This window comes from Vigna unguiculata, chromosome 2 (genome assembly GCF_004118075.2).
Source record: "Vigna unguiculata cultivar IT97K-499-35 chromosome 2, ASM411807v1, whole genome shotgun sequence".
Taxonomy (NCBI): domain Eukaryota; kingdom Viridiplantae; phylum Streptophyta; class Magnoliopsida; order Fabales; family Fabaceae; genus Vigna; species Vigna unguiculata.
In genome coordinates this window covers 21674533-21687552 of record NC_040280.1, presented here as the reverse complement: position 1 = coordinate 21687552, position 13020 = coordinate 21674533, and the positions used below count along the sequence as shown (strand labels likewise).

General features: G+C 29.5%; 3 protein-coding genes across 3 annotated transcripts; 2 read left to right on the top strand and 1 right to left on the bottom strand.

The window, feature by feature from the left end:
• Positions 1-1854: 1854 nt before the first annotated feature.
• Positions 1855-3322, top strand: LOC114173045. The gene is made up of 2 exons (XM_028057241.1): positions 1855-2561; positions 2852-3322. The coding sequence occupies exons 1-2, from the start codon at positions 2023-2025 to the stop codon at positions 3264-3266; spliced, it is 954 nt and encodes a 317-aa protein (XP_027913042.1). The 5' UTR covers positions 1855-2022; the 3' UTR covers positions 3267-3322.
• A 4860-nt stretch (positions 3323-8182) lies between these two features.
• On the bottom strand, positions 8183-9848 carry LOC114172467 (TMV resistance protein N-like). Its single transcript, XM_028056932.1, has 2 exons — positions 9186-9848; positions 8183-8692 (listed from the first exon to the last, which is right to left on the bottom strand). The coding sequence occupies exons 1-2, from the start codon at positions 9665-9667 to the stop codon at positions 8383-8385; spliced, it is 792 nt and encodes a 263-aa protein (XP_027912733.1). The 5' UTR covers positions 9668-9848; the 3' UTR covers positions 8183-8382.
• A 1623-nt stretch (positions 9849-11471) lies between these two features.
• LOC114171949 (toll/interleukin-1 receptor-like protein) lies at positions 11472-12735 on the top strand. Its single transcript, XM_028056718.1, has 2 exons — positions 11472-12095; positions 12300-12735. The coding sequence occupies exons 1-2, from the start codon at positions 11605-11607 to the stop codon at positions 12589-12591; spliced, it is 783 nt and encodes a 260-aa protein (XP_027912519.1). The 5' UTR covers positions 11472-11604; the 3' UTR covers positions 12592-12735.
• The last annotated feature ends 285 nt before the right edge of the window (positions 12736-13020 follow it).

Sequence of the window (13020 nt, the reverse complement as noted above, 5' to 3'; positions counted from 1 at the left end):
CTGCATGTTTGAAATTTAATGAGAATATATTTTGCCATAAAAAACTGTATTGAAAAATTTGGACGCTAATTATTTACTAGTTTGGCTTTCAAGATGAAAATTAAAATCGAATCCAGTTCAAACACACGTTCAATCAAAGCAACATAACAAATTTGTCCTGTTGAACATGTGTGTCTGTCTTGGTTTGTTTTGTATTTTGTTTCACTTCTTTCAAGTGGTTGGCCAAATTCATCACTCACTCACTCATCATCATATCTATTCAAGTTCAATTCAGAGTAGGGTGGTCCTATTTATGAATTTAAAAATGTATATAAGAATTCCCAAAACTTAATAAATATATAATTGCAAATGTACAAATCCAGATTAGAAGCATATTTTTTTGATAAAAAAACTCAATGTTCCTTATAAGAATGATAAAAAAAAATTCACTATTTCTTATGTAGAACTTTCCCCAATGTGAGTGAAAGTACACAAGTCCATGAATGGTGTAAAGTTCAAAGTTAGATCTTGCCGCAGATGGCAGAGGAGTTTATATATCCACTCAAAACAACACATTTTATAAATTAGTTTTTCTTAAATGGTAGACAACAAACAAGAAGGTAGAAGTACCTTGTTAAGTTCTCCCCATTGTTTGTATCGTAGTACAGTACCCTGCATCATTTCCTTTTCTGACAATCTGGCATATATCCTCGTTAATTAGTTTCAAGAAAAAATAAAAGACATCTGTAATAATGTGATAATATGTAATTAAATATTATTATTTTAAGTTGTCATCAAATTATTGAATATATATATATATATATATATATATATATATATAATAATAATTTGACTTGCTACTCTATAAATGCATTAGTAGGAATTTTGGATGAGTTTGATGATTATCAATTAATTTACTTTTAATAGTATAAATATAAAATAACCATCTATTGCACAAATTTATACCATTTTTTATTTATTTTATGAGTTGGAACATATCTAATGTACATTATATATGTGTGTATTCTATTGCTGCTGATATAAAGAAAATAGTTTCACATATTATTATATTGGTTCTAGAAAATGTTAAAACCCATAACCAACAAAAAATAGTTAATTAAATTTGAAATAATATTGTATTGTAAACATATATACATATTTATAAATAAGAACAATTTGTAAAATGAAAAAAAGTAAAAGAAGAGTCAGATATTATTTTGTTGTGAGGTGCAACAATTATCTAGGGACGTAACTAGGGAACCATGTCACAATAAAGTTTTGATTTTTAATAATAAGTAAGAAAGATATTATTGAAGGTAATATTAATTGTCTTGCGGTAAATTTCTATCTCTTACACAATATTTATGACATTTTTACTCTTTTTCAAATAAAAAAGATGTGAATAAAAAGTATAACCTAACTTTGTTACTATTTTTTTGTCTTTGTTTTTCATGCATTAAAATTATAAAAAATAAGAAAACATAGGACATAAGAGTGTTTGTAATAGAAAACATCATAAGAAATCAAAAACCAACATATTAAATTGGCATTGACAGAGTAAACAATGTGACAAATTCCAAAAAAGAAAAAAACACTATATGTTAAAGGGATATAAATATAATATAGTAAATTCCATAATTGAAAGAAAAGAGAATGTATTAGAGAAAGTAGTCATAGGTAATATGATAAATTCCATTCATGAATGAAAAAAAAAAAAACCAATATAAAATACATGGTCGACAAAGTAATCGTGGATTATTTGGAAGTTTTCTAATAACTTTTTTTCTTAGTTTCTTTAGTAGATCAAACAAAATATTAAATATTGTTATCTATATTTTCTTTTCTACATATCTCTTTCTTCATTTAAAAAAATTGAAAATATTTGCTTTCCAGGGTTATACATGTAGAGTATTCAACCCCTCGGCCTCACTCACTCAAGATGATGATTGTAATGAACTTGAATACCAACCTTTCTCAATTCTAAGTTCCACACTTTCTCTTATCAAACATAGTTTTCATCTTTCCCAAGTTGTTGGGTTAACAATGGCTGCCACATCGTTGTCACTAACATCATCATTGCATTTCAGAAAAACCCACAGCAGGATTTCACCTTTCAATTTTCGTCCTCTCTTCCAAAAGGGTACACAATCTCTTAAATCAAATTTCTCATTCTCGACCCTTCACGGCACCCCCCATTTCAGACCTTCTATTGCAATTGCCCCTTTCTCACCGACCCAGACAAGAGCTTCTTCTGATGAATGCTTTGACCCTGCTGATGAAGCCGAAAGATTGCTGCTTTCTGGGGAAAAGCCAGTTAAATTCGCCTTCTGGGTCATATTTTGGGCCTCTTTGTCCCTGGCTTGGTTTGCGGTTTCAAAGGATGCAAATGCTGCTGTTGACTCCATCAAAGCCTCTGGCTTTGGCTTGAAAATTGCCAATTCTTTGAGGAAATTGGGTTGGCCTGATGGGGTTGTGGTTTTCACACTTGCCACTCTTCCTGTGCTTGAGCTTCGTGGTGCTATTCCTGTGGGTTACTGGATGCAACTCAACCCCACAACTTTGACAATCTTGTCCATTCTGGGGTTAGTCTTTTAAATTTTTTCATTCTATTAAGCACACTCTTCTGTAGCTATTTTTTGTAAGATATTCTTGAAATTCACTGCAATCTTGGCACCCATTTGTCCTTACGTGGCTCTGTTGATTTCTCATGGTTAATTTGTTTGGTTTGTTGTGACATTCCATCTTTTCTTGGAACAGTTATGTCAGATAATATGACATTGTTTGTTTACCGTTGACGTAATTTAGATTGATTTTTGGTAATTGTGGGAGTTCTACCATGGTTGGATGAACCATATTTGTGTGATTGATGTAGGAACATGGTCCCTGTGCCATTCATTGTACTGTACCTGAAAAGATTTGCGTCTTTCATCGCTGCAAGGAGCTCTACTCTGTCACGATTTCTTGACATGTTGTTTAAGAATGCCAAAGAGAAGGCTGGTCCAGTGGAGGAGTTTCAGTGGCTTGGTCTGATGCTGTTTGTGGCTGTCCCTTTTCCTGGAACAGGAGCATGGACTGGAGCATTTATAGCAGCTATTCTTGATATGCCATTTTGGGCTGCTGTATCTGCTAATTTCTTTGGTGTGGTTTTTGCTGGGCTGCTAGTAAACCTGCTAGTGAACCTTGGCCTCAAGTATGCTATTATTACTGGTATCATTCTTTTCTTTGTTTCTACATTCATGTGGAGCATCCTTAGAAATCTTAAAAAAGGTTTGAATCCGTCAAATTGATGTGAAATGTATGATTTTTCCTTTGTCAACAGTAAAATAAATTGTTAGTTTTGTTATTCATTCTCTTTGTTTTCATTTGCTTATATTTCATAATAGAGCATCCTAGTTCAGTTACATGTAAAAGTGAAAAAGCTGAGATTTTGTATATACCCTTTTACTGATGATTTGAAAAATCATGGGCTGACTGATAGTTCTTGTTGGATAACATCTTCTAAATAGGTTAGGCATCACAGCCATTACATGAACATTTTGTTGGAGAACATCGTGATTCTGCAATATTTTCTTTTCTTAGGTGGAGTATAATTTCAATTGGGAAGCTTAAGACCTACTTAACTTTTAACTTTGTAGTGCATCTTTTCTTTTTGAAATGTAAAATTTAGCAATTTAAGATGGAGGACACCGTATCTGGTTTTTTAGACTAAGTTTGAGCCTGAGTGTCCTTGAAGTTTGAACATAAAGAAGGAACACCTTTACTTGTTTGTGTCTTCTGTTGTGAGAGTATGATTATACTCCTCATTTGCCAAGGAAAAGTTTAGTTTCTTTTTTGCACTATACACTGATGCAATATTTAAAGAGTTTGACTTCCTAGGCAGTTTTTCTGATACTCAGAGCCCTTTAATGATTTGTGAACACATTATCTGAAAATTGTGTTGAGAATTTATTCACTTACATTGTATGATTAAAACTTATTTGGCACACTGCATTCTTAAGTCCATTTTTCTGCTAAGAATTTGAGAAATATAATCTTTAATCTGAATATTCATTTGTTAATGGTTGTGCCATAAATTCTGAATCTCAATGGTCAACCTATGTTTACAAGCACCTCCACTTCTGGTCTAAATATTTATTTTACAGTATCCCAAAATCTCAAGTTCTTTTAGGTATTGTTTCGAACAATGATTGTGCACACTTCATTGCTTCTTAAAATCACATCTTAAACATGAAACTAAACACATTGTTTAAGAATCTACTGGTTGCAACTCTGTTGAAAGTTTTATTTGAGCCCATTACTCATAATTTCTCTCCATAAAGATGAATATCCATGATTCATGAGGAATATGTTTACTTTAAAACTTTGTTGTCAGCTCCTAATATATGAACTACTTTGAAATGTGAATTTAAGAATCATAACAAGACTAAATTTACCCCATTTCATAATTAGGACTAAAACTTCTACCTATTCAAAATGTAGAAATTAAAACTGATTTTGACCCAATCTTTGGGGACCGAAGACGAATTTTTACCTGGGACTGCGTTCATTTTACTAAATATCCTTGTTTTGTATTTTCCTCACATTCCTATAATTGATGGTGAGAATGCCTAATTATTAGAGAATAAAGATTTAAATTTATAGAACTGTATTTAGAAAGAAAGAGGATATCAAATTAGAGAATATCTTATTTGACAATCCTTCTACACTATTTGACAATCCTTCTATTATTCAATATCTTTTAGGTTTAATTTTAAATTTTTTTTCTTTAATTTTATTCAAATTTTTTAAAAAACTCCTAGTTATTGATTTTTCCAATTTATTCATTTAGTTTTTTAGAAACATCCAATTTGATTCTTTACTTTACAAACATTCAATTTGAACATTGTCACTAACATATTCAACAAGAATATATATAACAAGAATATATATCATTTTCACTAATTTGATCGCTTTCTCTACATAGATTGTCAAATATGGGTGGAGAATTCGCATTTTTAACAGTCGTCCTTAGTGAAAAAAAAATTCAAATGGAATTTTTAAAAAAAATTAAAGGAGTAAATTGAAAAATCAATAACCAGAGATTTTTTAAAAATTCTAATAAGATTAGAGAACCAAATTAATAATTAAACTTATTTATTATAACATAAGAAATAAAATACTAACAAACTTACTTTTTTACCCATGTTTATTTTGTTGAGAAGTGTCTCAAAAGATAGATTTTTAGTACGTTGTTAATTTGCTTTTTATTTATATTTATTTTGACGCTACTATTATGACATAAGAAAAGAAAATACTAACAAACTTACCTTCTTATTCATATTTATTTTGTTGAGAAGTGTTCCAAAAGGTGGTTTTTTAGTACATTGTTAATTTGCATATTATTTACATTTCTTTTGATGTTACATGTGCATAGATGTTATTATATTCTTTTATCCATTTATTTTTTTTAAATTGATTTGTCCTAAAAAATAAATATATTTTCACACAATTTTTTCATTCTTAATTTTATCTTTTTATAATTTCTAATTACTTAGTCATCTAATAAATTATTAAAGAATAATTTATATTTTTAATTTTATTTTTTATGATTTCTAATTACTTGATTGTTTAAAAAAAATTAAATTTATAAAAATATATTTTACTTTTATGTCTTAAAATAATATTATTTAAAAATATATTGATTAATGATACAAATTGTTTACAATGTCATGTAATAATTTAATCTTACAAAAAATTGTCAACCAAAAATTCAATTTATTTATTTATATTAAATTATAATATACATATTCTTATTGTTGACATTTTTAGTATGTAAAAATTAAAATGATATTAATTAAAAAAAACTAGCACTAATTATATATACATAGAAATTGGTATAAAATTTTAAATAAATGTATTTGTAACAAAATAAATTAAAACATTGTACTTAAAAGTTCAATTTAAAGGTTTAAATTATATATTTATAATAAAAAAATTGCACTCTTGATATTATAAATTTTGTTTCATATTCTTTGTATTCACAAATTATACGAGTCTATTAATACATGTTAGAAGGTCGAATAACAAATAGTAGACAAGTATCTATACACTAATAGGACAAGAGTTGTAATATACATTGCACAAGTCTGTGCATACACAAATTATACGAGTCTATTGATACATATTAGACTAGTCTGTCCATTCACTAATTAGATAAATTTTTGCAATACACATTAAATGAATATGCATATACATTGATTAGTAAACTATATTCATACACTAATTACAGGAGTCTAGCAACATACATCAGATGAATTTGTCCACTCATTGCAATACACATTACACGAGTCTGAATATACACTAATTAGACATGTCTAACAATCCACGTTAGATGAGTGTGTCTTTATGATCATCAGAGAGTCTACCAATTCATATTAGACAAGTCTGTCGATGTATTGATTATATGAGTCTACCAATATACATTACAAAGTCTTTCCATACACTAATTATACTAATATAAGAAAAAAATTACATGAGTCTAACATTACATATTAGACAAGATTGTACATACTCTAATTAGACAAGTATAACAAAATATATTAGATAAGTCATTCCATACGTTGATTAGACGAGTATAACAAAATTTATTAAATAAGTCAAGAAATACTTTGATTATATGAGTAAAGCAAAAAACACTAGATGAATTTGTTGATGTACTTATTAGATGAGTCTAACAATATACATTGGATGAGTCATTCCATATACAAATTAGACAAATCTAATAATACACTTTAGATAAGTCTATTCATTCAATGATTAGAGAAATCTTGCAATATAAATTAGATGAGTATGTTCATACACTAATTAGATGAGTATAATGAAAAACATTAGACAGGTCTAGCTATACACATTGGATGAGTCTGTCCATATATTGATAAGATGAGTATAGCAAAAAATATTAGATGAGTTATTCCATACATTGATTAGTTGAGTCTAAGGATACACATTAGACAAGTATGTTCATACACTGATCAAACAAGTCTTGTAACACACATTATATGCTTTTATTTATACATTAATTACACAAGTCTAGTAATATAGTTAGATGAGTCTGTTGATACACATATTAGATGAGTCTATTAATATGCATTAGACGACTATTCATTACTTGATTAGACGAGTCTTGCTATATATACACATTAGACAAATTTGTCCATATATTGATTAGATGAGTCTAACAATACATATTAGACAAGTGTGTCTATATACTGATTAAACAAGTCTAACAACACATATTAGACAAGTTTGTCAATGCATTTATTCGACGAGTCTAGCAAAACACATTAAACCAGTTTGTTCATACATTAGTTTATATTTTTAATAAGTATACTTTACATATTTATGTATATCCTTTATATTTTTAGAGAGTTTATTCTATATTTTTGCACATGATCCTTTATAATTTTACAAAGTCTATTATTTATAGTTTATAGACATATTGACTTTCTAAACCTATAAATAAATTTTCAGATTAATTATATTCAAAACATAACTATAAACTTAAAAATATTTATTATTTCTTTCATCAACTTTCAAATCTATTTTAATAAAGATATAAACAAACATCAACCCGTGTGTAGCCACATGTTTAAAACCAATTTACAATAAAGTATTACATTAACCTAATAAATAAATATAAATAAAATTATTGTAATGGAATAATAATTTATGAAGTTGTAAGTTGAATGAAAAATATCATGACCATAGTAAAAAATAAACTATATTAATATATCAAAATATAATGAAATAATAAAATGAATTGAAATACAATAAGATAAAAATAAATCCATTCTATTGCACTACAAAAAAATCTCTCATTAACAACTAATTTTAGTAACAAAAAATTGTTAGTTATTATAATTGACCAGTTTAAATATCAGTTTATAAAATAAAAAATTATAAGTTACTAAAATAGTCATTATTATGAATAATTTTTTTTAATTTACATTAATTAATTAAAGGCTAATTTAGAAACTAGTTCTTTTGGTAGTTAAAATCTTGATAACTAATATTTAGTGATAAATTTTGTTTGATAGTCAAAATCTTGATAGCTAAATTTTAGAAACAAAGAGATAAATTGTAATTTTTGTATTTATTTTAATAATCAATAATTTTTTATTTTGTAAATTGGTATCTAAATTAGTTACTATAATGACTAACAATCTTTTATCACTAAAATAGATAATTATTTAAATTTTTTCAAGTAGTGTTGATCGGTTTATAATAAAACTTACACAACAACTGAGATTAAACAAGCGAATGAAATAAACAATTAACCTTCGAATCCATCTTCCTCCTTCCTTCTACATTTACCATTTTAAGAAATAAAAAAGTTTCGTTCGTAAAACTCACTGAAACGGACCTTCAAAAAAACGTATTTCCAAAGACACCACCATAACTATCGTCAGAGTTTGACCTTTGCATATGTGAGAGCAAATCCGGTGTTAGACGAAGCAAACGCATGTTCCTCTCCATTTTAAGTTCTATCACACGTTGAACCGTAGCCCGTTGATTTTGCAAGTTTTCCACACTGATAATCTTTTGATAAAATTCACCTTGAAGTTTTGCCAGTTGTTCCAATTTAGCAATCTGCGCATCTAGGTCACTCACATTCGCACGGTTCAACTTTTGAAGCACATCGTTCGCAATTTCCTCAACCATTTCAAACTCTGTCCTGTTCACACAAGTAAACAACCATTTCAAACTCTATCCTTTACCACACCACATGACACAAAATGGGTTAAGAAATCGATTTTAAATCTAGTTCAATTTCACAAGATTGGTTTATAAGGTGAGATTTTCACTCACTCATATATATTTTGAATTGACTTATCTCTAATCGATATCATCAGTTAAGGCATATATATTTCGTATGTGAGATTAAACATTAATAGGTTGGTTCGATAGTAGGTAAAATTCGAACAACAAATTTCATTAGAATAAAATATAATTTATGATTTTGATATTATGTTAAAAAAATGTTAAAGAAATAAATTTTAAATTTTACTTAATCTTATAAAATTGAGATTTATCCGGTTATATATTATAAATTGATTTGATTTTTGGCTGACATAAGACTTTTGACAAAATATAGCGTATACCAACCTAACAATTTCACAAAAGTCCATATCATAGTTCAAGCAAAACTAAATATTGAAATAGATTACCTGTTGACGTCGTTGCAATCCCAACCGGAAAAATTTGCTGCTTCCACCAAAGCATTCCTCCATTCTCGTACCTTCTTCACCTCAAAATGTCGTTCATGTTTGGTAAATGCCTCAGCAAAGGTTCCTCTCTGGTTCCTCACATCAGAAGGATCAATGTCATAGAAAACAGGCAATACAATTTGCTTTTTTCTCTTTCCACACTCCACAATTTTCACCAGTTCATCCAAACACCTAGAATCCGCATAGTTTTTGGAGAAAACAATCAAAGAGAGTGTGGACTCTTCAATAGCCTTAACATGGGTTAAGGGTATTTCCTCTCCTCTCTCAACTTTGCATTCTACGTAGGTTTCGATATCTCGTCTTTTCAAAGCAGCATTAAGATGGCTTGTGAATGTCTTGCGGGTGTCTTCACTTTTGAAGCTAATGAACACCTCGTGTTTTTCTGGTTTAGTATTGGAGGAAGATGAAGAGGATGAATACATGATATGCTATGAATATGGCCAGAAATATTGAGTATGTGAAGTTAAGCACTTTGATGATATACTTCGCTTTATAGATAGGTACCTCTCTATAACCTAGGATTAAAGAACATCAATAATAACAGTGAATGTCAGAAGCAAGTAGTTTGAAATTTCGTGGTTGTTGCTTCTTGCTAAAGTGAATGCATTGCAAGTTGGGTACTGAAAAGTCAGCATTTTATGCATGTGAAAAGGATATAGAACAGTCGCAAAACTCGGCTATAATGTCGCAAGTTGACACAAACCAGAAAGCATATATTCCGGTTTTCTAAGGTTCGCCAATTTTGACTTTTCATTTCATAGTTACGAAACGGGACAGAAACAATGATACTTTAACCCATTTATTTTGATCCATTTTTAATCTATCATTTTAATTACTATTAGATCATCACATCACTAGAAAGAATACAAAAAGATGATCTAACGGTGATTAAAACAATGGATTAAAAGTGGATCAAAAAAGTGGGTTAAATTATCATTTTCCTTACAAATATTAAAAAGCAATGATGTCGGACAAAATTTTCTTATAGAAAAATTATATTATCACTCTCATTTTTTTTATTTTTATACTTTGTTTTTTTTACGTGATTTAGTATGGATGGTTGATTAATGTACTAATATTTTTTAAAAAAATCAATTACTCATCACCTCAAAAAATGAAAAATGGAAGTAAAAAAATGTGAGTCAATGTATAATTTAATTATTACAATCTATCATAAAAAAAAATTAGGCCTTAACCCGAAATTCAATGTGCATTATCTCGTTAGGTCTATTTATAAACGGATGATGATAACAACATTTTTTTTATAGCTAGCGAGTCTTCTTAAGCAAAGTTAGTAAGACATGACTTTGCATCAAGATTAAGTTAGTGGAAAGAGATGTCATTAAATATAACACCTCTTCTAGTTAGTTATTATTTGTGTTTTCTTAATTATCATATGCTAGCTTGGATGATCTCTTGAATCCTACAAGTCTAAGATTAGATAATGGGTCACTATGCTAAACCTAAGAGTTCATATTATTAAGTGATCAGATAGTGACAAAACACACATAAAACTGAACAATACGAACTCGTACTAGTCATATTCAACACATTACATTATCTGTAGTTTGATTCCTCCATAAAATTTTCCGTGAAAAATAATCTTCCATAAAATACTTAAATTTGTTTCAAAGATTGAAATGATGAAACGTTCAAATGGATGACTATCTGGAACGATTTTCACTCACAATATTTTATTAGGAAGACCTAAAATTAAAATTACTCGAATTTTTTAGTCTCTAAAGTGATTATAACTAGGATTTAATGATGATTATACATACATACTTTAAAAACAAACACATATACAGTATTTTTAATTTAGAGATTATTAAAGAAAGCTAGTTCTTTTATTACTGAGATAAACATAAAGAAAAATATTTTATCATTTATATAGTATCCTTTCTCTCTGGGCAAAGGGAAAATAGTGTGAATAGAAGAAAATTTACGTATTTGGTCGAAGAGAAACGAAGGATGAATAATTTAAAAGTACGTGACTTTAGTCAAACTCTTTTTTTTTTCATTTATTTTCACTGTTTTTTTTTCTATATTTGACTTAAATGAAGTAGTTTTTATCGTACAATTTTTGAAATGAAAATGAAAACCAATAAATGAGGTTGAGAATCTACCGTAGCCGTATTCCTACGGAGTTTCACGCGTAAACCCATTGAAATTTGAATCGTGGGGCACAGCTTAGAAAGAGTGTGATCACATGTAGGAAGGTTCATTCTGGTTTCGGTATAATAGGTATCTTCCATGGCAGAAGAAGCTATAAGAATAAGGAGTTGACATTCACATAGACACATACTCACATATTCACAAACACAGAAAGTGTTAAACCCTTTAACCAAAAGCTCCCACCATGGCATGGTCAAGCTCTTCTTCCTCTGGAACATCCTCTCAGGGAAAACACGACGTGTTCCTCAGCTTCAGAGGCGAGGACACGCGCTACACTTTCACTGGGCACCTTCATGCGTCCTTAACCAGACTCGAAGTGAACACATACATTGACTACAACCTTCAGAGAGGAGAAGAGATATCGTCCTCTCTTCTTAAGGCCATCGAGGACGCAAAACTCTCTGTCATCGTTTTCTCCAAAAACTACGGAAACTCCAAGTGGTGTTTGGATGAGCTTGTGAAAATACTCGAATGTCGGAAGATGAGGGGGCAGATTGTGTTGCCCGTTTTCTATGACATAGATCCCTCCCACGTGCGCAACCAGACTGGAACTTATGCAGAAGCGTTTGAGAAACACGAGAGACAGTTGCCGGGTCAGATGGAGAAGCTGCAGAAATGGCGAGAGGCTCTCAGGGAAGCTGCTAATTTTTCTGGTTGGGATTGCTCTGTCACCAGGTAATTCATCTATGTCAAACATAATCAAAGTTAAGTTCACACCAGATTTAGCCTTTCAAAGAGAAAAATTATACTTTGACTTCTATTTCTATTTATTGACTCCAATTTTTTATGATGTTACTGTTAAGCCTTATTCATCTCTTTGGCTTAAGGTATGGAATTTATTTATCCTAAGCATGATTAGATATTATTATATATGTGCAGGATGGAATCTGAAGTGATCGATAAAATAGCAAATGATGTGTTGGAAAAGCTGAATCGAGTGTATGTTGGCGACCTAGATCAGCAGATTGCAAAGCTAGAGAAACTTGCACAACTGCAATATCAGTTTTATACAAAGATAATTAGTGTAGAAAATCTACAAAATCATAGGGCAACAGTTCAACGTCTCAATGAACTTAAAATGGAGAGAAGTGTGCGCATGCTTCGCTTGTCACCTGATATGCTTTCACATTTGACCGATTCAAAAAGCAATTCTAATTATTTCGACTTTTAACGTTCAATGCTGTTATTATATATGAAGTTTCAAGGAAATAAGATTTTTCTTTTCAGATATTGTTGTTAATCAAAGGATGTATCAGACCAGATGCTTCCAACTGTTATGAGAAACTTAAATATGGATTGATGTGTTTTACTTTGATTTTGTATCAATTTTTCATATGTTCTAACTAAGTGGTTTGAAAGGTACTAATCATATTAAATAAGATTTAAGGTTTAAATCTTGTGGAGAATGATAGTTGGAAGAGAAGATCTCAAAATACTGGGATAACAAAGGATATGAATTCACTTCAGGATTACCTGCATGTATATGCAACTAATTAACACACATAGGAGAATTTAATAAAGAGATCAAATTTTACTGAATCTTTGTATCAAATCATTAATTAGTTTTATCAACTAATGTTGTTCTATGAGATAATATCTA

Bases quoted from the DNA above. Each gene is read 5' to 3' on its own strand.
- LOC114171949 (XM_028056718.1), top strand. From the start codon at position 11,605: ATGGCATGGTCAAGCTCTTCTTCCTCTGGAACATCCTCTCAGGGAAAA. The intron at 12,096-12,299 runs GTAATTCATCTA...ATATATGTGCAG, and splicing joins TGGGATTGCTCTGTCACCAG to GATGGAATCTGAAGTGATCG.
- LOC114172467 (XM_028056932.1), bottom strand. From the start codon at position 9,667: ATGTATTCATCCTCTTCATCTTCCTCCAATACTAAACCAGAAAAACAC. The intron at 8,693-9,185 runs GTAATCTATTTC...TTGTGTGAACAG, and splicing joins GATTGCAACGACGTCAACAG to GACAGAGTTTGAAATGGTTG.
- LOC114173045 (XM_028057241.1), top strand. From the start codon at position 2,023: ATGGCTGCCACATCGTTGTCACTAACATCATCATTGCATTTCAGAAAA. The intron at 2,562-2,851 runs GTTAGTCTTTTA...TGATTGATGTAG, and splicing joins ACAATCTTGTCCATTCTGGG to GAACATGGTCCCTGTGCCAT.